This window comes from Hemibagrus wyckioides, linkage group LG07 (assembly GCF_019097595.1).
Source record: "Hemibagrus wyckioides isolate EC202008001 linkage group LG07, SWU_Hwy_1.0, whole genome shotgun sequence".
Classification (NCBI taxonomy): domain Eukaryota; kingdom Metazoa; phylum Chordata; class Actinopteri; order Siluriformes; family Bagridae; genus Hemibagrus; species Hemibagrus wyckioides.
The window spans coordinates 18,109,527-18,135,719 of NC_080716.1; the positions used below are offsets into that span (position 1 = coordinate 18,109,527).

Genomic DNA, 26,193 nt, shown 5'->3' on the forward strand with positions numbered 1-26,193 from the left:
AGACAAAGACAGAAAAGGGAAAGGTGAAAACGGAATTGCAGGCAGTCAGTGGTATTTCTGTGGGCAATGGTCTTCTGAAAATAGTCTTTGACAGGAACCAGTTGTCTGATCCACAATGCTGGGGGCAAATCTTCATTTTGGATCATGTCCTGAGGACAAAATTCTGAACGTGCTCCAAGCTACAATCCAAAGACTACAAGAACTATTACACTCAGAGAGAACCAGCAGCACAGAGGCACCTGGATCAGAGTTTACAGAAGCTTCTGGGCATCCTCACGGGCATGGAGATTCAGCAAGGGCCCTCAGGAAAGTTCTCCATCTTTTTAAGGAGTGGAGTGTGCTACACACACACAGAGTGGGCTGCTTGAGAGAAGCACTACATTCAACAGTACACACACTCATGGAGCGAGACAGGCACGCAAATCATGGGCACATTGTCCCAAAGAGAGAGGCTCAAGCAAAACAACTGGGTAAGTTGTGCTGGTGAGAACAAGTCATTCTTGGCATTTCGCATATGCTTTTATTTTGTTTATTTGTACTCAGTGGCATGGCAAGATAAAAGATTTTTGTGATCGATTTCCCTGCAGGAGCCTCCCGAGAATGTAATTTTCACAAACTTTTCTATATCAACGATCTCATTCTAAGTGTTTTGGGAGACGTGCACAGCATTGAGAAGACGCTGTTTTCAGTCACAAGTAAAGTTGACAGCGCGATCACCGTCATCTCTGGAGCAAGTACAGAAGCTGAGACAGCAAGCGACGATCTCATGAGTCGTGATCTCATTATTCATTCAAAGGACAGGCTAGTCCTTCCACAGATCCTTTCAAAAGAGCCATGTAGCCCTCAAAATACTGACCCAGAATACAACTCAAAAGTCTCACGTCTTTTAGACATCCCGAAATGTGTCCTTCTAAGCAACCAAGCACAGACCCATGCTGCGTCTGAGAGAAAGATTAGCCACCATGAACTGTTTAATGAAAGCCCAATTGATCTTGCAAGACGAGAAGAGGACAACATTCTGTGTGAAGAGCTGAAGAGCCCAAGAATTGATGGCCACTGTCCTTTTGGAGAGGATGATGAAGATGTGAAGGAAGAACCTGTAGAAGTGGATGAAAGAGACAAGAAGGCAGAGAAGATCAGTATTGAGGTTATGGATGAACATATAAGCTGGACACACAGCTGTATTACAGTAGGGTAAGGTATCTTTTAGTGTTTTCCTTGCACATCTGTACAAGATGACCAAATGTTTGAGAGATTTTTATGTTTAGATTTTCTGTAATTTTATCAAATTCAGATATGTCTGCATTGGCTGTACCTGTCTGTAACTAGTCTCAAATTCTAGGCTACAAATCATTGTAAGAACAATGTCAGTGCATTAAATACAAATATGATCTCATACTGAACAAGCTTACTGGCACAGCAACAATAGTCACATGCAGACTAGTCGTATTTGAACACCCAGTAGCATGAGAAACCTGGAATTCTGGATAAACTTTATGAGATGTGACATACAAATCACTTTCCCAGCAGTAAAAGTCTTGACTATAAATGTTTAAAGATGACTTTTTTCAATAAGCTTTTATTCAGAGATGTTTAAGTGTCTCATAAAATACAGACAGAAATAAGTATTTTCTCATACTATAGGAAAGATTAATGGTGAAGTCTAAATAAATATAGTCTGTATATTTGTTTTTAATAAAACTAAGAAAAAGCAGGGTGAGTGTTTCTTAGGAGTGAAGTTATTAGCCCACTTTTTGGTCTTCCATCGAGCAGCTAAAAGCAGCATTACTCCAAGTTTGTAAAAGCATCTAAAATGTCTGTGTACATAAAATCATCAGGCAATTTCATTTATTTATTTATTTTCAGTAACTTCTTCATACTGATCAGTTGTGGTAAATTCTATTATGGAAACACTGGGCACAAAGTGAGAGTGTGTGACGTTTCCCAGATGGAATACCAGTCCAAAACTGGGCAACATGTGTACACACATTCAGGCAATTTAGAACTGGTGTTTTTTGGGAGCTGGGTGGGAGAAAACTTAGAGAACTTAGAGGGAAGCGGTCTTATTCTTTTTGTAGAGGGGGACTTTCACTCCCAATCCTAAATGGAGGTCTCTGTCTCAGACTGAGTGTGGACTCCAGGATATGCCTAGACTATCCACCTGGATCTTTTAGCACACCAGTGGTTGCCCAAGCAAATGGCACTCTCATAGTACTGGGTTAATCTTTCCAGAACATTTAAATGTCTACACTCTGCAAACATCTGAGGCTTCACACAGACAGTAGCCCAGGATCAGGATCGAACTAAGGATTTTGGAACTGTGAGGCAGCAATGCTACACATTACACCACCTGTGCCTTCCACTCGGGCAATTTCACTAATTGTTTCATATTAATTTTAAACCTGCAACCTTCCGCAGCTAAATAATGGACCCCTTGTGAGTTCAGGTCCTTGGTCCTCAGGTCCTTGGCCCAACTAACCCATGTGTTAATTCAGACACAACTGTAGTCAGTATCCTACAAAGTGCACCTATAGAGGAATGAATCTAATAAAATGTCTCCTATAATGACAGTAAATCAACCTGTTCCAAACAACTTTACACGGAACATGCAAGCAGACTTTTTCATTCATTTCATTCAATCATGTTTTTATATTTTCTTGGCAGATAAGACTATTGCACATGCACCATTTTCTGAAATAAATCCAAACCCTTATTTCTCACAGTTTGACAGATTCAGCAAGATCTTCCTCCAAAATCCTGTGCTATATAACTGCACCGCTGGAAGTCACAAAGGTCATCACATGTAAGGCAGTGGACAGCCTCAGCTCCCTTATGGTATCCGGGTCAGAGGAGCTGGTCAGCAGCGTGCTCAGACTTGAAAACATCAGCAACATGAAGTGTATCGTCCCGATTACTGTAGCTGTTCCTTTCCAGGCTTGTTACCTCCTGAATTACCATGAGGCTGTGGTGAAAGTGGTGGACCAACAACAGAGGATTAGTTATGTCACTCCGACAGCCACCGAGGGCACCTATGGAGGCCACAGGGTCTATGATAACAAAATACACTTTTCAGTTCATTAAAATCATGTCATCAGAATTGATTTGTATCAGTGGATTTGTTTTGTGTTTATAACATAACGTCTATGTTTTCTCTCAGGGTACATTTGCAGTGGTGAGGGTGTACACTCTTGGTGTATTTGCAGTCTTATCCCGTTTGAAGAGGGAGACTTTCACAATCCCAAAGAGAGGTCTGTGTCTCAAACTGAGTGTGGACTCCAGGATATGCCTAGACTATCCAGCTGGATCTTTCAGCACACCAGTGGTTGCCCAAGCAATGGTACTCTCAATACTGGGCTAATTGTTTTTCAGAACATTTACATTTTTAATTTAATCATAGATTTTTAGTCATTCATAGAGATACTCATAGATTAATGCATGCTATACATATTAGAAACTTAGATAGTCAATAGAGGGGTCATTAATTACCTAATTCATTACATTTATTAACTATTAGTAGTAGGTCTTCAATTATTTTTCATTTTCTCCAGACAATACGTTTCCGAAATTTATAAGATACAAATGTACTGTCCAGAAACATTAGTCTCTTATTTCGAAGTTGCTTAACTGGCTTTTCCCCAGGCTTACTTGCTTAGCAGAATTGAAACAAATAGATTATGCTAGAACTAATGTAGCTAGCTAATGTTTGGAGAGAAAATAAAAGCATTGATCAAATATCAAAACACATTTCCATAGATCTACATCCATTACCAAAGTAATAGTCTACCACTGACCAAACAAAAGAAGTACATTACCAGTTACTGGCTAACATGGCTTAAACCACACTAAAGAAAAGCTCTACAGTTGTTCTTGTATTATGTAAAGCAGTGAAATACCCATGGCATTTAAATTTTAAGCATTTTATTACATTCTGTCCATAGACAAATGTTCATCGTACAGCACGGGTTGGGAATACTCATATAGCAGCCTATTGGCTTTGCGCTGGTTTGTGCAGCCTGACATCATCTGCTGTTTATTGCCACTAAAAAAACATTTTTTTTAATCCATTTTACTCCTCAGGTGCAGCCTGTGGATGCTATGCTCTTGTCTTCATTAAAGTGCAGAAATGATTCCTGCCACTCCATCCTCACCACTAGCCCTCTACTCTACCTAAATCACCCTTTAACTGTAAGCCCTCTTCGACCTTTGACCCTAACACTACCTTGTCCTCCTAAACCTAAAACGATGAAGACAGGAGAGGAGAAGACCTGCACTTACTCCGATAGCACAGCTCTTATTCCTGACACCACCTCGTCCCATCGGGTCAGGTAGTGCCTGTTCCATTGTATGGCTGCAAAGCAATATTTTACTTTACATAAGATAAAGTGGAATAGGAAAGTGGAAACTGAAGCATAGCGGATTTTCTTAGCTAATTGTAGCCTAAGGAATTTTTTCATGAATATTATTTATACTTATCAGTTCTGTATTTATGTATACTTTCTTCTCAAATAAGGGTTTTAAGTGCTCCAGTGAAGGCATCCCAAAAGCTGACTAAAGAGCAGCTGGTGGTCCTGGGCTGGAGAGATGAGCACTGGAATGTTCTGGATAAAATCACTGTGAGGAATTTGCAAAGTGACCTTGTTTCCTTTGAGGTCCCAGAGAACTATGAGCGGTACCTGTTCAATACTTTGGGAAAATATATTTATGCTTCATTGAGAGATTCTCTGTTTCCGGTTTATATTTGTGCTGATGGAATCTGTTCCTTTTCTCTAGGATGATAGTCCTTCATCTGCTGTCTTCTGTAAGACCTTCTTGCTTGGTGCTCTTTGCTGAGGAGCTGCAAGAGTCAGTGAGGACCTATAGAGTATCAATAGTCATCCACAAAAAACAGAAAGACCCCAGCAGTGTGGTTCTGGCTGTTCTACCCAGTAGAGATCTGAGCTGGGGACTGGCTGAGCTCCATGCCCAGGCTTACTGTGGATCCCCAGAGCAATCTTCTGAGACACTGATGAGGGAGGGAGAGCAGCTGTTGGTAAAATTCAGTGGCAACATTACCAGCACAGGTAACTGAAGAGTCACGCTTGATCTGTAGGAGCGAATGCAGACTGTGCTCACATTTCATATCATCAATCAGCTTTCCCCTACTGAATGGAGCCACTACTTTCACAGATAATGAATAATAAGTAGGAACTGAAATACGACACAGAGCTCTGTTCTAGATAAATAATCAGCAGCGTCATTATGATGCAGGCTGACATGAAAGTGTAGTGCCGTTACCACCCCAATGTTGATTCGTTTCCAATAACAGCACACCCCAAAGTGTTTTATTTCTTTTATACCACAAGAATTTGCCAACTGTTTTTTTTTGTATATTTTTTTTTATTTGTTAAAGACACAGCATGCTTCTTATCCACATACTCACTGTCCACTTTAACAGGAATACCTGTACACCTGAACATTCATGCAGTTATCTAATAAGCCATATATCTGGCAGCTGCCTAATGCAAAAATCATTCAGAGACAGGTCAAGAGCTTCAGTTAATGTTCACATCAGAATGTGGAAAAAGTCTGATCTATGTGACCATGGCATGATCGGCTGGATTGAGTGTTTCAGAAACTGATGGCTTGAATTTTCATATACAATAGTCTCTGGAGTTTACACAGAATGATGTGAAAAACAAAGACCATCCTGTGTGCTGAGAGTCTGCAGGCTGAAATGAGAGAGATCAGGGGAGAATGACTAGACTGGTATGAGTGAACAGGAAGTCTATAGTAACTCAAACAAGCACTCTTTACAACTGTGGTGGACAGAAAAGCATCCCAGAATGCACAAGACATCACACAACACAGGTGTTCCTAATAAATTGCTCAGTGGGTGTATAGTTATGTTTATTGTTGTGGAACGTCAGTGAAACAAGTTGTTTCCTGCTAGCTTTTATGTAATATAGTTCCTGAAGGTAGTGGAGCAATAGTGTGAAGTTCATATACAGTACAGTTTAGGTTCTTGCTTGGATTTGTGTGAGTATGTACATGTTTGTGCAGGTGACCAGTGCACAGAGCCTCACACGCTCGCATTTCACAATCAGAGGAGGAACTGGCTCTGCATGCAGCTGAAGGAACTAGACCCGTTTGGAAACTACAGCTCGCCTTATTACAAAGGCATGGCTCTACTTTTCCAGATCCCAAAAGATCAGCTGGTATGGAAAGATGACAGAGCAGTTATAGCAGAAGATTATTGCTTAGGACAACCGGTCTGTAAGCTGACACTCACCCTTCCAAAGGTGAAATAATACAAATGAGCTTAGGATCAGATACAATTGCAGTGCTTAGTACATATAAAGTCCAAATAATTTTGCTTTCATTAAGCCATATCCAAATCTCTTGTGATTTATTTCATTCTAATCTGGTGTGCTACTTCTATCACTTTCCTTGACCTAATTATAACACACCAAGACAATTTCGCAAAGAGATCCAGTGGAACATGTTATAACAAGGATTTGTTATTGTCTTGTTTTCCAGAATGTGAAAACTTTATCTCGGCCAATCAGTGTAAAATTCTCGCGGCAAGATCAGGCAGGTAAGTAGAAATATTCAAATCCACCCTCTCTATGAATTTTTATTCACACTTATCATCTTCTCCTGTCAGAGTCACTCTGTGATGAACTGCTAGCCTGGCTCTGTAGCGAGCTGTCCGAAGAAGATGCATCCATGCTGGTCATGTGCCTTCGCCTGCGCCGCTCGTCGGTCCAGCTGGCCCGACTCCGAGCTCCAAACAGCCTCGCGCTGCAGATTTTCCACATCCTGACCACATGGAAACAAGCACTGCCTTCCCTTACACCAAAACGTCCATTGCTTGCTCACTGTCTGACTCGTATTGGCAGGCCAGAGCTGGCTGCAGAGCTGCTGAAAAAAGCTCCGGCTGTAGACACGGGTGAGAGGAGTGGTGCAGAAACACAAAGACCTGTAACAGTTCATGGCCCTCTGTTACATGTGATCAAGGGGGAGACATAAAATATAAAGAGTAATTATGTTTAGATATGAGCTGTACATCTGAAAGATTACGTTTATTCTGTTGATTCTCAATTGGAGAGTAAATGAGCATGACATAAATAGATGTTTGTAAACAGGATACTTGAAAATAAAACCACTGATCAAATTTCATAACACATTTCAACAGACCTACGTCCATTATCAAAACATGAAATTGCACGACTAGACCAGCAGATGGCAGTGTTGTAACGTTAAATAATACAGTATATATTTTCAAACTCTCAGACAAGAGCTTACTATTTACTATCAAATGAATTGGTTATTTTTGTCTCACTGTAATAAACCCATAAACTGTATAGTTATAAGACCTACGTTAAATATGCTACAGTTGAACATAAACTGCATGGACTGTTTAGAAGGTTGGTTCACCGAGTTCGCTAGTGCGCGTGCGCATCTCAGCACTCCGCCGTCCGCGTGACTTGAGTGAGCTTAGCCCGAGTCGGTGACGTCACCACCTACGTGCCACTGAGGCACGAGGACCTGTGGCTGCACAGGCGACTGAAAACGTACCGTAATACTTCGAGAGCAGAGCCTTAAAAGTCAACCAGGAGTAGCAAAAAGCTGCGAAAAGCCAAAAAAAAGACGTTTGCACTTAAGTTAACGGAATGTGTGCATTTTATTAGTTATGCAAAAGCCGAATACATTATTTAGTATTCATATCAGTTTAAATAGCATGACTATTATCTGCCGTTTACCGACATACATACTGTTAACATCATATGTAAACGACATTCTACTTTTAAAATGTTTTTTTTTTTTTCCTGTTTCAGACAGAAAGCACTGATGATAAACAATACGTTAGGGTATCAGGAAACGTGTAATTGCCGTTTTATGACTCAGTATTTAAGCGTATTTCTTCAGTAACGCGCGTATATTAGGGTGACATCGGTTACAAGTCAGCCTCAAACATCGCGCCCGTTACGTCTGCTTTGGAGCAGGCATGCTGCAACGTGACAGCTGGGCCCCGTGCGCCAAGCTCCTCCTCCTGCAGCCAATCAGTGCCAAACTAGGAGTGAATAGGCTGGATCTGGGAGCGGAGGCAGCCAATAGGAATCGCGTATTCGATCAGCTTGCAGTGGGACGCTCAGGAACGTGTACTACTGCGTGTCTGGTGTGGCACAGGGAAGCGAAAAGTGTGCCACACAATAAGCGCCCAGCCTCGACCTTGAAGCAGCGTGAAAAATAACTTAAATCAAGTACAGGGTGGAAATCGAATAGCACTGACTTTATAATATTCGCTGGAAACAGAAGACGGGGGATGATATGAGAACGATCTTTTTGTCCTGGAGTCAACACTGCAAAGCTGGAGAGGTGAGGCCAGTCATTTTAATATCGCGATCATGATATCTAGTGCTGATCATGATATCTAGTGCTGATCATGATGCAACGATTTAAGTTGCATTCGATGTATTTGTTATTGTACTGGAGCTCGAGACGTGTTCGTGTTTATGTACATGTATATGAGTGGCACTGATTGATGCTTGTCTGGGATGACGATTAAAGTCTAATGTTACTAATTTAGGTGATGATATATGGACATATTAATGTCACATAAAGCTAGTTTGTTAGAATGCTTAGTAAAGCAGATCGCAGTCAAAACATGAACACAGATCCTCCTCCTCCTCCTCCTCTTCCTCCTCCTCACCAGCCAGCCCTGCTGAAAGCGCTTAGAGCAGCGGAATGCCTCTAGCTCGTGCCAACTGCACCTGCAGCACATCATCACTAACAGCCCGTGCACATTTACTCTAAACCCATCCCATTTCAGTGCAAATCCTATAACTGGTAAACATGACAACAGCTGTTTTATTTAATTAGCTCATACATGTGCATGTGTTGTTATGTGCAAATAACTGTCAGATGACAAGTTTCTTGACTTTATTCTACAACCAGAAACATTTTCTCTGAGAAGAAGTAGCCTGGGAGGTTACTTTAAGTTTGCTGATTGTTTAAAGCATCTGTATGTAATGTTTAGAAATGTTGCCATCTGTTAAATTGCCCAATTTAAGATAGAGATGTTGTTTCGTTTAAGATATGATTGTGTGAAACTTACAGCTGTGAAATATAAGACTGACGCTGGATTATGTATTATTCATTCAGTCCCTCAGGTTTAGCATGTAAGGCCTTGAAATGCCTCACAGATCAAAGATACAGGATACAGGCAAATATGAGGCAGGGCACCATTTGACAGAGAAGTGTGAGAACAAATGAGGCATTTTACTTCCACATAATGCAATTGTTATGGCTTTTAAGTGGTAATTTGCTTGTAATGCCAAAACAACTAGTAATAACCTGACTTGTGATTTCCTCCCTCTGAAAATTCAACAGGTGCAGTGGGAAAAAAAACATGGACGATACTGCAAAAAATGTGTCTTTTGCATATGACGATCATAAAAATCTATTTTAACCGCACAGTTATGATTATAGCCCTGACTGGCTATTGATTCTGTTCAACTATCAATAGTGACTTCAAACATTTTGCACTGAAATTGCAGTACAGCAATAACGAGTAGTGTTAGCAACTTAGCAAGAAGCTAACCAGCTACCATGACATCACTTCTGGTTTCCTTCTCTGAACAGCAATTACTTTTATAACTTTAACTAAATACCGTCATTAGTTTATTGGAAGCCAATACTGCTGTAAACACATTTAACACCAAGATGGAGGATTTTACACGTCAGAGTGTGTGCCACCATGTCGATTTCGTGTCACGCTTGTTAACAGGCAAGAAACCGGTAGTTGAAAAGACTAGTCCAAGTTGACTAGTTGGCGTTTTAAGTTGGCAAGGCATTTTCTGTGTTTTTTACCAGCTTGAGATCAGTAATTATTAGCTGCAACCTTGGCACAAATGCAGCATTTACAAGAGACAGCTAAATTTTTCAGGAAAAACCTGCTGCTAACGTGTGTCAATTTGTTGCTATGTGTTGGCTGTAAACAGTAACACATCACCATCATTACATCGCCACCATTACATCACCACCATTCACAAAGTTTATCAATTACATTCATATAGATTACCTTATCCTGTTAGTTTTTTAATAACTTTATTTTCACCACTATTACCAGCCTTTACTTGATTAATTGCTATATTTGATTGTATAGTGAATATTAGATGTGTGCATCAGGACTAAGGTAACACAGCACAAATGGCCTTCATGGACATTGGAGCAGACAGTTAGATATGAAGGATTTGGAAAACAAAAAGGAAGTTGACTGATATAGGAGTGTGTTAGACATGGCTGTGCATTCAGAAGTGTTTACCATGTTTCATTAACTGTTGTAGACATCATGCCAATGTAAAGGTGCAAGTCATTAGGAAAACTCAAATGCCAAGCAGATGCTGACCTCATGAGGAACCGCTTTAGCTGGAGCTCATTGACTTTTAAGACGTCAGCAAACCCGTGGTATGCACATACCAGCGTATGGGCTTTGCCTTGATTCAGATTGAGTACATCAGAGGGAGCTTCTTCATGTTTGGATCCCCTTAATACATGTTATTTTTACACATAAGCAGTACTAAAACAAACACCTATCTCTCTCTATCCAGGACTATCCAAGATATTCACCATTGCCTAAGGATATTCTTAACTCCATTTAAGCCAGTGATTTCCTCTGGGTTTTCTAGTTCAGAAAGTGCACTGGAAGGGAAATTGGATTAGATGGGAAATAGGGAAAGAAAACATACAAGAGAAATAATCAGTTATGCAATATGTAGGATATATTCTCAAAATGAAATATATAGTACACCAAGAACAAATGTATGGCTCTGTATAAAAAAAATATAAAGTAACGTACAAAAAGTATTATTTGTAATCAATACTTTGAAGAATATATAATCTCCCTATGTGTGGTTTCTTCTCTGGGTTCTCTTATTTTTCCTCTCAGCTCCCAAAAACATGACAGTACTAATATTTGGTAAAATGTGGGATGGTTTTAAATTTGTGCAGATTTTGTGCACATAGCATAGGTCATTATAGTTACTAAAGCTTTAAGGTATTTAGGTAAGTACATTATAGCATTTAGGTAGCTACAGTTGCATCATCAACATGTTACAAGTTCATACATTTAGTAACCAATAGTCAATAGAAGAAGTGCTTGCACTGTAAGCAATCCATGTTTGCACTGAATCTATTGGCATTGTGTACCATGGGTTATGTGAGTGTATAGAGGTGAAAAAAGCCACAAGTGTAAAAGTCCAGAAGAATAACTTCTGAACCACAAAAGCAAAATAAGCCATTTTCACCTCACCATCTGCTACCACCTGCCTCTATTGAAACTAAGAGTCTCTAACCTGAATATACAAAATGAGTTGCATGTGTGGAAGTAAGAACTGCTATAGATGCATCCAGGTATCTATGGTGTCAAATAAGGGATCATTGTGTAATCAGAAGATCCTTGTCACAAACCTGGTGCAAACCATTTACTAGAAGTTAGAGCTTTTATACTTTTTATATCTACTGTAAATGATTTACTTACTGGATGGACATGACTAGTTTCTATTCCTATATCCTTCAATTACCAATAAACTGGCTTTAAATTGATTTCAGATATTGCCATTTTTGGTGGGTCAAAGGGCTTGGCTGACCTGCACTACAGCCAGTAGTGTTTGAGATACCCAGTAACTCCCACCAAGCTCAACACTGTCTACTAAATAAAACAGAAAATAGTTTACAGAGAGCTTGCATTCAAATGTGTGGGATTTCTTTGTGCTTTGGATTGGTACTGGACCCTGGACCTTTTGCAAATTGCACACAGCAATCTTCCTTCTCCGCTACAGTAAGTTTCAGTGCAACCTGTGATCGCATCGAGTGAGGTTGTATGTTTGAGATGAGATCAGGGTGGTTTTAGGGGGGCATGGGCACAGGTATACATATATAAAAACCACACACACACACAAAATTGTTTTTCTGTAAATAATAAAATGAGAATATTGACATACTGGCTTAGTTGTGTCCAAAATGCCAAGAAACTCATACAAGAAGCCGTAAAACACCAATTGTGAGCGCTTCATGAGCACTTTGATGCATTCTGACTCATAAGTCTAACAGAATTTGTTGAATACCTCACTGTTTAACTCTTTATATTCATTTCTATTCATATAGTCATTTTTGGTGCACATGATCTTTTTTTAAGCTTGATATTCTCCCTCATCCTATCCATTTCTTTTGTTTCCTGCTTCTTATCTTCTTTCGCATTATTTTGTTCCTCGGCAGTTTCCTGTGGAAGGCACAGTGTGAATGATCTCTCTTGTCTCTTGTTGTATGTATTTAGATACAAGTCTGCCTCTAGCTTCTGCCTGATGATAAGTGAAAATGAAATACATGTTCATATGTTCAGTGTGTGTAGCTACTTGTCCCATATCTGAGAGGCTTGAGAATTCCCTATAGAATCACCAGTTGGTTTCCAAAGAAAAACTAAATTGTTTGCTGGTTTAGAGTGCTATATCTCAGACCACATCAGAAGAAGAGAAACAAAGACACAGGCAGATTTTGGATGCCAGTGATTGGTTCATTTGTATTTTATTATTGCAAATAATTATTTCTAGTTTCTTATTTCTTATTTCTATTGGGGTCAGAAAAATGTTCACTAGTGGCAGCTTCATGGAAAAATAAGAGGGTGTATAATTAGACAGTTATTAAATTGTAGTTATACTTTTATGTGATTATAGCGCTATACTCATTGTTCACGTTCATGCAATTATCTAAGCCGATCATGTGACAGCTGTGCAATGCATAAAATCATGCAGATGCAGGTCAAGAGTTTCATGTTCACGATGGGGAAAATGTGATCTCTGTGTCAACCATGGCATGGTTGTTGTTGCCAGATGGGCGGTTTGAGTATTTCATAAACTGCTGACCTCCTGGGATTTTCACACACAACAGTCTCTAGTGAATGGTGTGGAAACGCCTTGAAAGGGGTCAGAGGAAAATGACCAGATTGGTTCAAGCTGTCGGGAAGGATATAACAACTCATATAATGACTCTTTACGAGTGTGGTGAGCAGAAAAGCATCTCATCATGCATAAAACATTGAACCTTGAGGTGGCTGAGCTACAACAGAAACCCATTCCTGTCTGCCTAATATAGAAAACTGAGGCTATAATAAACACTGACTCACTCAACCCGGTTAAAGATTAAGAAAAAAATCATCCGGACTTTTAGTTTCAATCTCTAGTTTGGGTATCAATCTTAGCAGTGAGTTTCAAAAGATTTCCAAAGAGCTGGACACAAGTCCATTTAATAGCCCTCAAATAACTTTTAGTGCCTCTTAGTCTTATAGCCTACTGTTTATTGGAGTTAAATATACTTAAAGGTAAAGCTCTTAAAATATTTTAATATTCATTTAATGTGTGTATGTGTGTGTGTGAGAGAGAGAGAGAGAGAGAGAGAGAGAGAGAGAGAGAGAGAGAGAAACATGGTCATGAATGGCTAAAAATGAGTAATTCAGGCAACAGGTCAATAAAAAATACACACAGCAGAAGTATTCGTATATAATTCGTGTATTTTGTTCTTTGTAGTATATTTTAGCTAGCTAGTTGACTAAATTTAATGGGTTAGTTACATCCATAGTGGCCTATGAGATGCACAGAGGTTTTGGTGAAACTCACTCCATAGACCAGCACTCACCTGGAACTTCTGAGCTGAAGAAACAGGAGCAGATAATAATTTCCTCAGAGTCAGGAATATTTGGGCCATATCCCAAACAGCATACTACTGATGAACTTTGTCACTGTGGGTTTATGATTAACCAAAAGGTGTTTTTTTTTATTAAGGTATAATAGTTAGTGTTCATTATGCAGTTTGGTATGCAACCTTGAATTTTTTAATGAATGTGTATTAACTGTTGAGAGCCATAAGATTAATGCAGGCAGTGGAGAAGTGGGCAGCGCAACTGACTTTATAAAATGTTCCTCCTAAAGTAGCTTGTAATAGCATTTCTCTACCAGAGAGGGCAATATTTCAGTACCTTGTTGAGGAACCTCAATATTCAAGATTATTACTTATTTGGTAAGTAATCATTTAGTTATATTAGTTTGCTCAGAAGGTCTTGCTTAAACGATTGCAACTTGATTATACACCGATCAGGCATAACATTATGAGCAGTGAGAGGTGAAATGAATAAGACTGATGATCTCCTCATCATGGCACCTGTTAGTGGGTGGGATATATTAGGTAGCAAGTGAACATTTTGGCCTCAAAGTTGATGTGTTAGAATCAGGAAAAATGGACAAGCGTAAGAATTTGAGTGAGTTTGACAAGGGCCAAATTGTGATGGCTAGATGACTGGATCAGAGCATCTCCAAAACTACAGCTCTTGTGGTGTGTTCCCGGTCTGCAGTGGTCAGTATCTATCAAAAGTGGTCCAAGGAAGGAACAGTGGTGAACCGGAGACAGGGTCATGGGCGGCCAAGGCTCATTGATGTACGTGGGGAGTGAAGGCTGGCCCGTGTGATCCGATCCAACAGACGAGCTACTGTTGCTCAAATTGCTGAAGAAGTTAATGCTGGTTCTGATAGAAAGGTGTCAGAATACACAGTGCATGAGGGGTCAGGACTGTTTTGGCAACAAAATATTAGGCAGTTGCTCATAATGTTATGTCTGATCAGAGTATAATATACAGTTATAGGAGCAAACTGTGTAAAATCTGGTGTGACCATGATGAGGATTGGTTGCCTTTTGATTCTTGTGCTTTTCAAGGTTTCGTCCACTTCCTGCCACTGGCTTGCTCATTTGGAATATCTCTGGAATTTCTATACTTCTGATAAGTTGCTTTGTGACAATGTCCGTTGTTACAAGCAGTATAGAAATAAAATTGAATTGAATTATGTTTGGCTGAATACATTTGGTGCAGTTATTTAATAAGAGAGTAATTGATTTTCATAACAGTAGTGTAATGATTGTTCTCTGGAGGTAATTAAAAGCAATTCAGATCAGAGCTGTAGGGTTATTCAAGGGTTCTTGAAAATCACCAGAGAAATGATTGTCATGGTTTTTCATCTGATTAGTAGACTCTTCAACTGCATAATAAAGTGGATATTAGAAAAAATAAGACAAACACTTCAGAACGATTGCAAAGAGGGCCTCAAATAACAGATTGAATGAATCAGGTTGGTGTGTCAGACACTATTTTTTGAGGGTATTTTTAAACATGTTCATTTTATTATCTTTTTTTGAGTCTAGAACAAATGAGGACTGTATCATCATCATTGTTGGTAGAATCGTGCATGCATGTGTTAAACAAAACTGTAAAAGATATACTGTTATGTCTATTTCATCACTGACCCTTTTCCCAACTTAACGTTCCCAAGATTTAATTCCTCCACCATTCGACTTGATTCGTCTTCATCCTCCATTATCATAGCCTGTGAATAAGCAGTGTTGTTTCTGTGGTGTTCTGAGCAAAACCCTTATTTAAGACATTCACCAGACACCTTCACTGTACCACTCTGCACCATTCACACAATATAGTATCATATCCATGTTTTGCACAGACTTGTTTTTCTCAGATTGTATGTTTTTAAGATCTAAACACAAGGCTCCATGATATATATACCTGTACATGTAGCTGTGTGAGGGACATCCTGGTCTGGTAGACAAGCATTGCTCAGAATCAGAAGCAGCTGTGAGACTCGGGGAAGATGACATGCTCCCATCATTATGCTTCATTACATCTCGCACCATCGAACGCTGTCACCCTCTAATTAACATGAAAGGTGCTGAAACACTGGTTTACACCTTGATTAAATGATTGCTGTAATTTCCCTATCAGTCTTCCAGCTCAAACTTGCACCAGAGTTGAGTTTATTCAAAACTTGAGTTCCTAACTACATTCATCAGACACAACATGGCTCCCCTAGTGTCTGAGCTCTTCTAACTTTGAATACAAATTTTTCATTCTACCTTCAGCAGCCTTGCACGCTCACACCTCCGCTTGTCAATCACTATTGCAGTTTTCCTATCCTTATTGAAAATTCAGGTCTTCTAACACTGGTGAGCTACTTTCCACTCTGAAACATATTCAGCGTAAAGAAATCACATTATATATTGTCTGCCTTACAGTATTTGCTGCAGATTGTGTTTTCTATGCCGTTATTCACGTGGGTTTTATTGTCACAGAGCTCATATACTGGGAGCAGTGGCTTAAGTGGTTAAGGCTCTGCGTTGTTGATCAGAGGATCATGGTTCAAGCCCTCGCACCACCAAGCTCCACTGTTGGGTAATTGAGCAAGGCCCTTAACCCTCCCTGCTCCAGGGGTGCTATATCACAGCTGCCCCTGCGCTCTGACCCCGACTTCCTCAGCTGGGATATGCAAAGAAATAAATTCCGCTGTAATGTACATGTGGTGATTAATAAAGGTTTCTTGCCCTCAGTTCTTCTTCTTCAAAACCATGATCAGCACAATACACAGGACTACAGAAAGAGCAAATGCATCAGTGTGAGGAGTGTGCACACTAATTGGCCAGTTCAATAGAACACTATTGTATAAAGGTAACCAATCATTTGTCAGTAATCTCTTGACGCTACCCTATGACGTAGTTCGTCTGGAAAATATGAAGTGTACCTACTGTATGATTGCATGTAATTGGGTGTGAGTGTGCGCGTGCACACGCGCGTGCTTTGTTTAATCACGCTCGCTGCCTTGTCGGATCTGAGTGTACATGGATGATGTGGGTTTGAGAAAAGCATCTCGTGTGATCTTTATAATGGAGCGAGCGGAAAGAGTTGATAAAAGAAAAGAAAAGAAAAAACACATGATCGCACCTGTCGTAGTAAATCGTAGCCCGCGCTTTACGTGTGCGTCAGTGCGCTTATATAGCCAGCACGAACCCTTATGGGATTGGCTAGTCATTTCCACCAATCAGCGTCGAGCCAGGCTTGACGGAACCGCCGCCTTAGACACGTGCGCTGTGTGTTTACAGAACGCGGCTTGGTCACCGCGAGCCGCCAGCCAATCAGCGCGCGCGCTGTCCAAAAGGCTTTACGCAATAGGTCGGTCTTGGCGTGGAGGCGGAAACCCGGCGGAAGCGCTCACGCGGACCGGTGGCTCGGGACAACAAGCGTGCGCACGCTCACATGGAGATAAGAGAGAGAGAGAGAGAGAGAGAGAGCTTGTCTTCGTGGAGAAAAATACCGGCTTCGTTCAAAACCTGAAACGGTTCCGGTCTGCATGCTGCGCGGTGTTTTCGGTGCATGTAAGTCGCTTCATTGGGATGCAGTCGTGCGTGTTTGTGTAACTTGCAGGTGCTTAGCTAGTGGTTAATGCCTCTCTATTCCCTAGATAGCTACACTTCATATAGCATAACAATACATTTCTGCAGGTTAGGAATAAAATGCATGCGAGTCCTTTGGGATTTTAGCTGCGTCTGGTGCTTTCACCGTCATAAATGTACAACGTGCTATTGTTTATATTATAAAACAAACTCGCTTCGTTTTTGCCTAAAACCTGGGTCGCCATACTATTAAGAACCGGATTAACCTTATACATAATGCATTGGTATGCGGTTCTCGCCATAGCACTGCTCTGTATCATTAACGGCTGATATTCGTGGTTTGTCTTTAATGGAGACTGATCGTGATGTGAAGACGTTTCTATGAGAACAGCATCACGACACGCAGATGGTAGTGTGCGCGCGCGTGCGTTGTTATAAAACGGTTCTGTTGCACGGTTTATTTATTTCTACACACTTTTTTATTTATTTAAATTGTTCGATAGAGTTAAAAATAAATTTGTGTGCATTATCTCAGTCTCTTTCAAATGTCTGAAGTGCGCAAAAAGGTGATCAACCTCTCCATCTTGACATGTCTATTTTATAAGTCCTCTAGTAAAATTGTGTTTAAATGTGTTTCTGCAGGTGAAAAAAAATCCCACCAGGTTCAGTAAAGGTCATATTTACACCTGAACCCTCATCGGAAGCATCTCGTGGCTCTAACACTATTATTTATCTCATTTCTAAAAACAAAACCTTGTAATAAAATCCTGGTTTCCAGTTCACACCATGTGCACATACACTTTGTGTCAAATGTATTGGATTTAATTCTGATCAGTTGCTATAAAACAAAGTCTTGCTGACCATAGAGTATTTTTTTATAAACTATTTAAACACTCTCTGTGTGATATTACAACGTATAATAATGAAGTGAAATACAATCAGAAATATTTTAGGTAAAAATAGTGAGAGAATTTTTTTAAAAAGTTTGAAAAACATGGTTGTAGAAGTTTTAGCTCCCTTTTATAATTGGGGATGTTTAGAATGAACAAATTACATTCAGTCTCATGTTTAAAAGTAATTATCATACAGCAGACATCAGTAAAATTATTCTGATTAACCCCTAATGAAGATCAGTTGTTTCTGTCAGATACTCTTCACACCCTGCTGGTTCATCTGACTGCTTAAGCCCTGGTCTAAAAAAGCATGCATAGTAAAACATTGGATGTACAGGAAAACTGTATAGGTCATGATCAACAACAACAGAAAATAGACCTCGAAGAACAGGACAGCCATCAAAATTTTATAAAAGTCACCAGGGACGCTGTCAAGAGACATACGGCAACGTTAAAGGAGCTGCAGGAATATTTGACAATTACAGATTAATCAAAACGTGTGACAGTATTCTTTCAAATTCACACGTCTGGCCGGTGGGGTGGATAAACGGAAGACCTTTCTCACAAAAAGCAAGCTCCACTAAATAACCCCAAACCATGTGCCAACATTCCAAAACATTTTAATAATTCCATTATTTCAAAAGGTCTGTGTGGTGCAAGACAAAGAGCACATCACCATAAGAACATCATACCCATGCAGCAACATGGTGGTGGCCATAAACACCAGACTATCCTTTAGTAGTCTGCTAGTAAGCTGAAGTTGGTACGGTTGAAGATTGAAACCTTTCAACACACTGACCCAAAACATACATCCAAAACAATAAAGCACTTGCTTAACCAAAAGAAGATGATTATTTTTGCATGACTTAAACAGAGCCGAAAACCCGAATGCAACTAAAAATCTGAAGCAGGCTGTGCACAGGAATGGCCTTACGATTTGATGGATCTGCAATTTTTTTGCAGGAAACAATAGGAAAGTATTGCCAAATCAGGATGTGCCACACTGATAGGTTCATACCCATACTGAGTGATGTAATAAAATCAAAAGGTGCTTTAAAGACCTTTATTTTTCTCCCCTCTCCAAAAAAAAGGTTTCTGATTGTCTTTTCGCTTAATTTTTATATTTTGCCGTTTCACATTAAAGGTGGTAAAATGTTCTGACATGATTTATCTAGGTTCATAAAAACCTGCCATTTTAACAGGGGTCTTTTTATATCCACTGTATGTCAAACCTAAAATAAGTCAATCTCTTGAAACATCACAAAGCGATCCAAGATACATGAATGACACAAAGACCTGTGACACTTATATATTCTGTGTACCAAAGAGCTTAAGAGATTAGTCATCTCCCCAGGAGACAAATAAACATAGAACCACTCAGAAATGCTTGTTCAATACCGTTAATCACACACTGAGAATACAGAGGAAGTCTAAGCATTTGGGACATTAAAACAGAGATGTATAAACAGTGTTTGTATAGAAAAAAAGGAAAAAATATTAGTACTATGCAACTAGACTTGGTGATGATTTAATATAACCAAAGAAAAAGGCGTGCAAAATACTTCTGTTCAGTCATCATATCTAAATCAAGCATGCTGAGTATTCTTATATACAGCTTCCAAAATAAACACCCAAATGGATTTAAGTCGTTTTTTGGCTTAAAGACCTGAGCAATTTTGTGTAACGTGTCACTTGCTTTAAAAAAAAAGGGAAATGTTAGCTGTGGTTGAAAAATGTAAAATATGTAGATACACTGAAGCACTGCCTAAATTGCTGACTGCAGTTGATGCTATAAACAGAGACACTCTCTGACCTTCTACATGTTCAGCATTCATCTCCAGGCATAACACCATATGATCCCAGATCTGCTGCTAGGTTGTGGTGCATAAGAAGTGCATAAAAAGGTTGGACATGTGGTTGTAAGAGAGCAGAGTTTCATGAGATGAGGGACCCAGAAATGTCTGAGGATGAGGCTTGGATTTCTGGTTGCAGGAAGAGGCATGGATGATGGCTGTAATTCATTGTATTGATTGTCATTTTTCCTAAATGCGTCTTGAAAATAAGGCATTTTTAACCCTGAAAACTGGAACTGCCACATGCTTGTTCACCTCTTAAAATCATTAGCACTATAAATAAGCAAGATCAAATGTAATCTTTGTATTACGTCCTTTCAATTGATGCACGTCCTTCTTTTCTTTCCTAGACTCTAGAAAAAAGGAATAGACAAGAACAAGTAGGAACAAAGGAGAAGAGGATCAGAGAGCTCATGAAAAGGGAGAGCTGAATCTTTCAGATGCTGTTTTTTTGCTGCTTTCTCTCTTTCACACTCTGTTTGCATCCATCTGTCTGCAAGATTGCATCCAAGACTGTTTCATAAGCAGTCTTCTTGCCTGTGTTTTTTTTTTTTTTGGCCTCCAGCAATTCTGAAATAAACAATTTATTTACCTGTACATCTTCGTTTACCCAAGGGGTTGGAGGTCATAGGTTTTCCTCCCACTTGGTTTTAAAACTTACAAAGATCACTGTGTTTCACAAAAAATATATATATATCTAGAACGTTCTAGGTTAGCCCATGAGGACGATTCAACCAAAAATGATTTGCCACTACAGTTCCTGCAGCCCAACCTAGTTCATTTTTATATATTTTTTTAAACGGGAAAGGTGAAACTTCTCACCAGGTACTCTAACCATACTATGAGTGATGACAACTCGGACTCCACCCCCGGCAATGCTCCTAGGGTGGGAGCGGGAGGTGCTGAGGAGGAAGAAGGGGTGGTCCTGCAGACCAGCTCACCGAGCATGAGTAGCAGCTCACCGTCATCAAATCCAGCCAATGGAAGGACAGGATCGTCTCCGGGAGGCGAGTCAGGACCTACAGGTTTATCCAGTGATAACCGGGGCCCAAATTCAGACGACATGGACGCTCTATCCAGCGGTAATGACTCCGGAGAGAGGGAAAGTGAAGGAGGGCTGGAAAGAGAGAACGGCTCCAGGGGACGACAGTCCATGCGAAGTTACCAGAGCTCCTCTAGTCATAATGGCAAAGATTCTGGGATGATGTTGGAGACCACTGAAAGCAACAAGAGGTGAGAGAGAGGGAAATGGATCTTAAATGGTTTTAATAAATGGATCTTTAATAGATGGACTTATGTGCTAATTCACTAAGTGTGATTTTCACTGTCTTCACTGTTTCAACTGCTCCTCCAACTCCCTTTCTTCCTCTTTTTCTTTGTCTGCCTTTTTGCCAGCTCGAATTCCCACAGTCCATCTCCTCCCAGCAGCTCACTTGCATACAGTTTGTTGAGTGCAAGCTCAGAGCAGGACCCTTCATCCACCAGCGGCTGTAGCAGTGAGCAGTCAGCTCGCGTGCAGACCCAGAAAGAGCTGATGAGGGCACTGAAGGAGCTCAAGATTCGCCTTCCTGCAGAGAGGAAGACTAAAGGACGCTCCAGCACCCTCAACGCTCTCAAGTACGCCCTTAGCTGCGTCAAACAAGTCCAAGGTGAGCCGCCACTGTGTGTGAATGTGTGTGGGATTCTTAGTTTTTCCTGTTTTTAGGACAACTGTGGAGTAAGTGTTGTTGGAGTTCACTGGATTTGCAGTTTGCTTTGCAGGCAGTAGATGACTATAAACATGTCAAACTGTCCTTTTAAAATATACACTCATGTCTTTACCTTTATTTTGTTTGTTTTTTCAGCCAATCAGGAATATTATCACCAGTGGAATGTTGAAGAGTGTCATGGCTGCAGTCTGGATCTTTCCACATTTACCATAGAAGAGCTTGATAACATTACCTCAGAATATACGCTGAAAAACACAGTACGTGCCCCAAATGTGTACACACACACATACGCACACACACACACACACACACACACACACACACACACATATATATATATATATATATATATATATATATATATATATATATATATATATATATATATATAGTCATACTTTCTCTTTTTTCTTTTTTTTTTTTACCATATTTGCTCCCCCCTTCTCTCTTGTAATACTTGTACTCTATACTCTATATGATATCCGTCAAAGCCTCTTGTTTACTAAAGGGTCCAAGAGTATAGATTGTTCATGTGACACACCAGAGTGTTACTCCTCCCTCATGCCTGTTTCTATACTTTTATCCAAATCTATACACATTGTCTCATGCTCTTCCTCCACTCCCCCTCTTTCTCTCTGTGCTTTTTGTGTTCCCTTCCTAAAAAAAATACATTTTCACCAAAAACTGCTTCTAAATATTCATCTCCTGTGGGATGTAAAACATTGTAAAAGATTCATAAAATTATGGACACATGAACGAGTGCATAAAATCTACCTATAATCCCCCAAATATTAGTATAATTTAGTATAGAAACAATACTTTGGGTTAAAGAGCTGGTTTCCTAAATGGAACAAAAGTATCATTTTGGTAGCTGATATTGGTGAACTCTTTATCATTGATGGGAAAAAGTAAATGGCAGAAAACAGGTTTACGTGAATTCACTCATAATTTGTTTGTTCATTCATTTATCCGTTGGTATATTATTGGGAATTAATATTCAGTACAAAAGGGAGTCCTTTTTAACAGTTTTTACATAGCCTTTTCTTTGACACTCGCCCATCTAAAGCCTTTGGTCTGATTATTCTTGGGTAATTAAATGATTTATTCAAGAATTAAGTCAGACTCTCACTTATGTCACACTGACACTGAATAAATGTTGCCTATAAAGGGATTCAGAGTGGTGCAGTATAATAGAGTTTATCACGTTGTCAGGAGATCAATCGACAGTGCTACAGCCAAACACAGCCAAAAAATTTCCATGCCCCTTTGGTTTGGCGGGATGGCATGCTCTCTTGTATGCAGAAGAGGGCAGAATAGATGCAGTGAGTGACATCATGTGTTTTAGGGGAAGAATGCATTAGCCTTCACTCTTCCTGGTCGGTAGCTGTTTATGATAAAGAGGAGTTAGCTTGCCTATAAGGGAGAATGTGAGTGTGTACTAGAATACTTTTAATTCCATATTCAATTTTGCACCAATCCCCAGAAGTTATGATGTAGTGTAGCTTGGTAATCAGTAGTGATTTATTCAAGCTCAGACATTTTCATCCTTCTTTTTAGGACACATTCTCCATGGCTGTGTCATTCCTGTCAGGAAAGGTGGTATACATCTCGCCGCAGGGTTCATCATTGCTACGAAGTAAACCGGAGAAGCTGCAGGGGGTGCTGTTTTCAGAGCTCCTCGCCCCTCAGGACGTCAGCACTTTCTACAGCAGCACTGCCCCCTGCAGATTACCACCCTGGGCCTCCTGCATCGGATCTGGTGCGTGGGTGTGTCTCTGTGTGTCCTAGTTTGTGTGTGTGTGTGTGTGTTGATTTCCCTCTCACTAGTTTCATCTAGAGGACCTGAATAGACTCGAATAGATTTGTTGATTATGCATCACTGCTACAGTTTAGTAATTAGTCCATGTAATTGTCTAATCTTTCACAGTTTTAGCCATTAAATCTTTTTTGCTCTGTCAGCTGGTAGTAAGATACTTTCTGGCCTCATGAGCTTGTTAAGAAATAAGAAATGATTTTGTTACATGTGTGTAGCATCTCCTCCAGTGGAGTGTACCCAGGAGAAGTCCATGTTCTGCAGGATCAGTGCAGATGGCTCTTCCAGTGGAGACATGCGCTATTACCCCTTCAGACTAACCCCATACCTGCTCACACTGCGAGACTCCGACACCGCAGACCCCCAGCCCTGCTGCCTGCTCATCGCCGAAAGAGTACACTCTGGATACGAGGGTAGGACACACACCCTTTCTTTCTCTGTCACTCAATCAGGACTTCAGCTATAATTGTATATTAAACTTTGCTGTACATGAATAATTGCTAGATTTTTAAAAGCTCCAAATATTACAGTTCTCCAGTACTGACTGAATCTCTTCTCTCCGTTCTGTCAGCTCCTCGTATTCCTCCAGATAAACGGATCTTTACCACCAGTCACACACCCAGCTGCCTCTTCCAGGAGGTTGATGAGAGAGCTGTGCCACTGCTAGGTTATCTGCCTCAGGACCTGGTGGGAACCCCAGTGCTGCTCTCTCTCCACCCAGAGGACAGACCAATGATGGTGGCCATCCATAAAAAGAGTGAGTCTCTCTCTCCCTTTCTCCCTCTCTCTCTCTCTGTTCTTTCTTATGACTTCACTGACTAGGAAATATCCAGAAAAGTGTTTAGCTCCACCTTTAAATGGAAATGCATAAATATATATACGCTCACCTGGTTAAAGTGACAGAGATCAGACATTTTGCCCCATTCTAAGGTGTGTTGTGAAGCTCTTGACCTGTATCTGAATGCTTTTTTTGCATTGTGCTGCTGCCACATGATTGGCTGATTAGATAACTGTATAAAATGGACACTGAGTGTAGCATTAACAAGATTTCAAGAAGCTTTTGTTGTCATTTCAACCACATACAGCTGGCGCAGTACATAGTGAAATGAAACAACGTTTCTCCAGGACCTGGTGCTACATAAACATACAACAACAAGTTCAACACAAAACAACAAACAACACCACAGAGCTAGGACAGAAGTTTGTCTTAGCCACGTAAAGTGCACAGTGTGCAGCTAGGTGCAAACAGAGCATAGACAAGACAGTGCAAAAAAAGACAATAAATACAATAAAGACAACACAAAAGAACACAGGACACTTAGTACCGAAAAGAAATAAAAGAACGTGTAATGGAATAACAGAGGGCAATTGAGGAAACTATGATTCACCTTGCAGACAGCAGAGTACTTAAAAAAAAATCCGAGCTACTCTTTTGATTTCGAACCAAATAGTAAGGCTGAAAATATAAAATCTAGGGTGTTAAGTGTGCGTCTAGTCAGTGAGTCATGTATATGTAACGTTTTTGAGTGAGTGTGTGTGGGGAGCACATTTGAAACATCTGTTAAACAGTGCTATATTTAAATAGATATTTCAATTAATTGCTACTCTCCACTGCTGTAGACTACAGGTAGACCGTTCCAGAGCTTCAATACAAGAATATCTAGCTGTGAGGAAAACCATAAATGTTTAGAAGTAGTATATATATATATATATGTGCAAAAAATGTCTGTTATGTAACAGTGGGCTAGTCTATTTATGTTTTTAAAAACTAACAATAAAGCCAGTCCTAAAATGAACTGGAAGCTGGTAAAAGGAAGCTAAAACAGTAGTCAGGACTATATAAAACCATGAAGTGGCCACTATCTAGCTGACCAACATACAGCTGCAGTTCATCCAAATGTCTGAGGCCACTCGTGAAATTGCAGTCTTTTTTAATTTTATACAATATTTGCAGTTCTGTTATATTATTCTATAGAATTCTATTATATAAATTCTGTTATAAAACTGGTATTCTATTATTCACAATAACTTTATAATCTTAGATATATTTACATGAAGTTAAGAGTTTTTTTACTATTGGGTTCATTCGTTTTTTGCATTAATTACAGTTTTACGTGAGCTGTCGCAGAGTTTGTGCCAAAAATCCAAAGTCGTGTCATCATGTGAAAGCATGCTTCATTGCTTCTTTTTGGACGTTTGGTAATAGTAATGGATGTGGTTTATAGATGAATTGGTTTATGCATGTAATAGCTTGCAGGCTGATTACATTTCACATTAAGCAAGAGCAGATAATGCTAGTAAATGGTGTCCACCCAACTCTATTTCACTCTATTTCATTGCTGTGCATATATTTCCTTCGGATCGGTGAAAAAACGAGAAAACTTCGTTCTCGTTCCTCTCCTCTAAAGGCCTTAATGGTTGTACTGCTAAATTAAAGAAAGAGAAGCCAGTTATTATCTAAACATGTGACCATTTTAATGGCAATTTGCTGTCATTCTCCTTTCTCTTCTTCTTAAGTCCTTGCTTTTAAATGGTTTAATGGTTGTACTGCATTAAAGAGAGAGACTGGCCAGTGGGGATATTAATATAAAGCACTTTTAATGGACACTCATACTCTCAGTTTCTTTTACTTCTAACTTTCTCCCTTGTTCTTTCTTTCAGTTCTGATT

General features: G+C 39.9%; 2 protein-coding genes across 2 annotated transcripts in view; both read left to right on the forward strand.

Moving 5' to 3' along the window:
- The first annotated feature begins 277 nt into the window (after positions 1-277).
- dthd1 (death domain containing 1) lies at positions 278-7,090 on the forward strand. The gene is made up of 10 exons (XM_058395165.1): positions 278-470; positions 588-1,194; positions 2,724-3,045; positions 3,158-3,337; positions 4,078-4,325; positions 4,511-4,669; positions 4,771-5,060; positions 6,040-6,278; positions 6,517-6,574; positions 6,644-7,090. The coding sequence occupies exons 1-10, from the start codon at positions 401-403 to the stop codon at positions 7,006-7,008; spliced, it is 2,538 nt and encodes an 845-aa protein (XP_058251148.1). The 5' UTR covers positions 278-400; the 3' UTR covers positions 7,009-7,090.
- Positions 7,091-8,125: 1,035 nt separating this feature from the next.
- The window catches only part of per1b (period circadian clock 1b), a 29,846-nt gene continuing 11,778 nt past the window's right edge, over positions 8,126-26,193 (forward strand). The window contains exons 1-7 of the mRNA XM_058394299.1: positions 8,126-8,358; positions 20,353-21,235; positions 21,398-21,651; positions 21,847-21,968; positions 23,269-23,470; positions 23,743-23,937; positions 24,096-24,281. Coding sequence (XP_058250282.1) covers positions 20,844-21,235; positions 21,398-21,651; positions 21,847-21,968; positions 23,269-23,470; positions 23,743-23,937; positions 24,096-24,281 — 1,351 coding nt within the window. The 5' untranslated portion in view covers positions 8,126-8,358; positions 20,353-20,843. The remainder of the gene's footprint in view (positions 8,359-20,352; positions 21,236-21,397; positions 21,652-21,846; positions 21,969-23,268; positions 23,471-23,742; positions 23,938-24,095; positions 24,282-26,193) is intronic.

What these genes read in the sequence shown, in the direction of transcription:
- dthd1 (XM_058395165.1), top strand. Translation starts at nt 401, where the DNA reads ATGGAGCGAGACAGGCACGCAAATCATGGGCACATTGTCCCAAAGAGA. An exon ending in GTCCCAGAGAACTATGAGCG is followed by an intron (nt 4,670 to 4,770) that starts GTACCTGTTCAA and finishes CCTTTTCTCTAG; the next exon opens with GATGATAGTCCTTCATCTGC. An exon ending in TGGCAACATTACCAGCACAG is followed by an intron (nt 5,061 to 6,039) that starts GTAACTGAAGAG and finishes ATGTTTGTGCAG; the next exon opens with GTGACCAGTGCACAGAGCCT.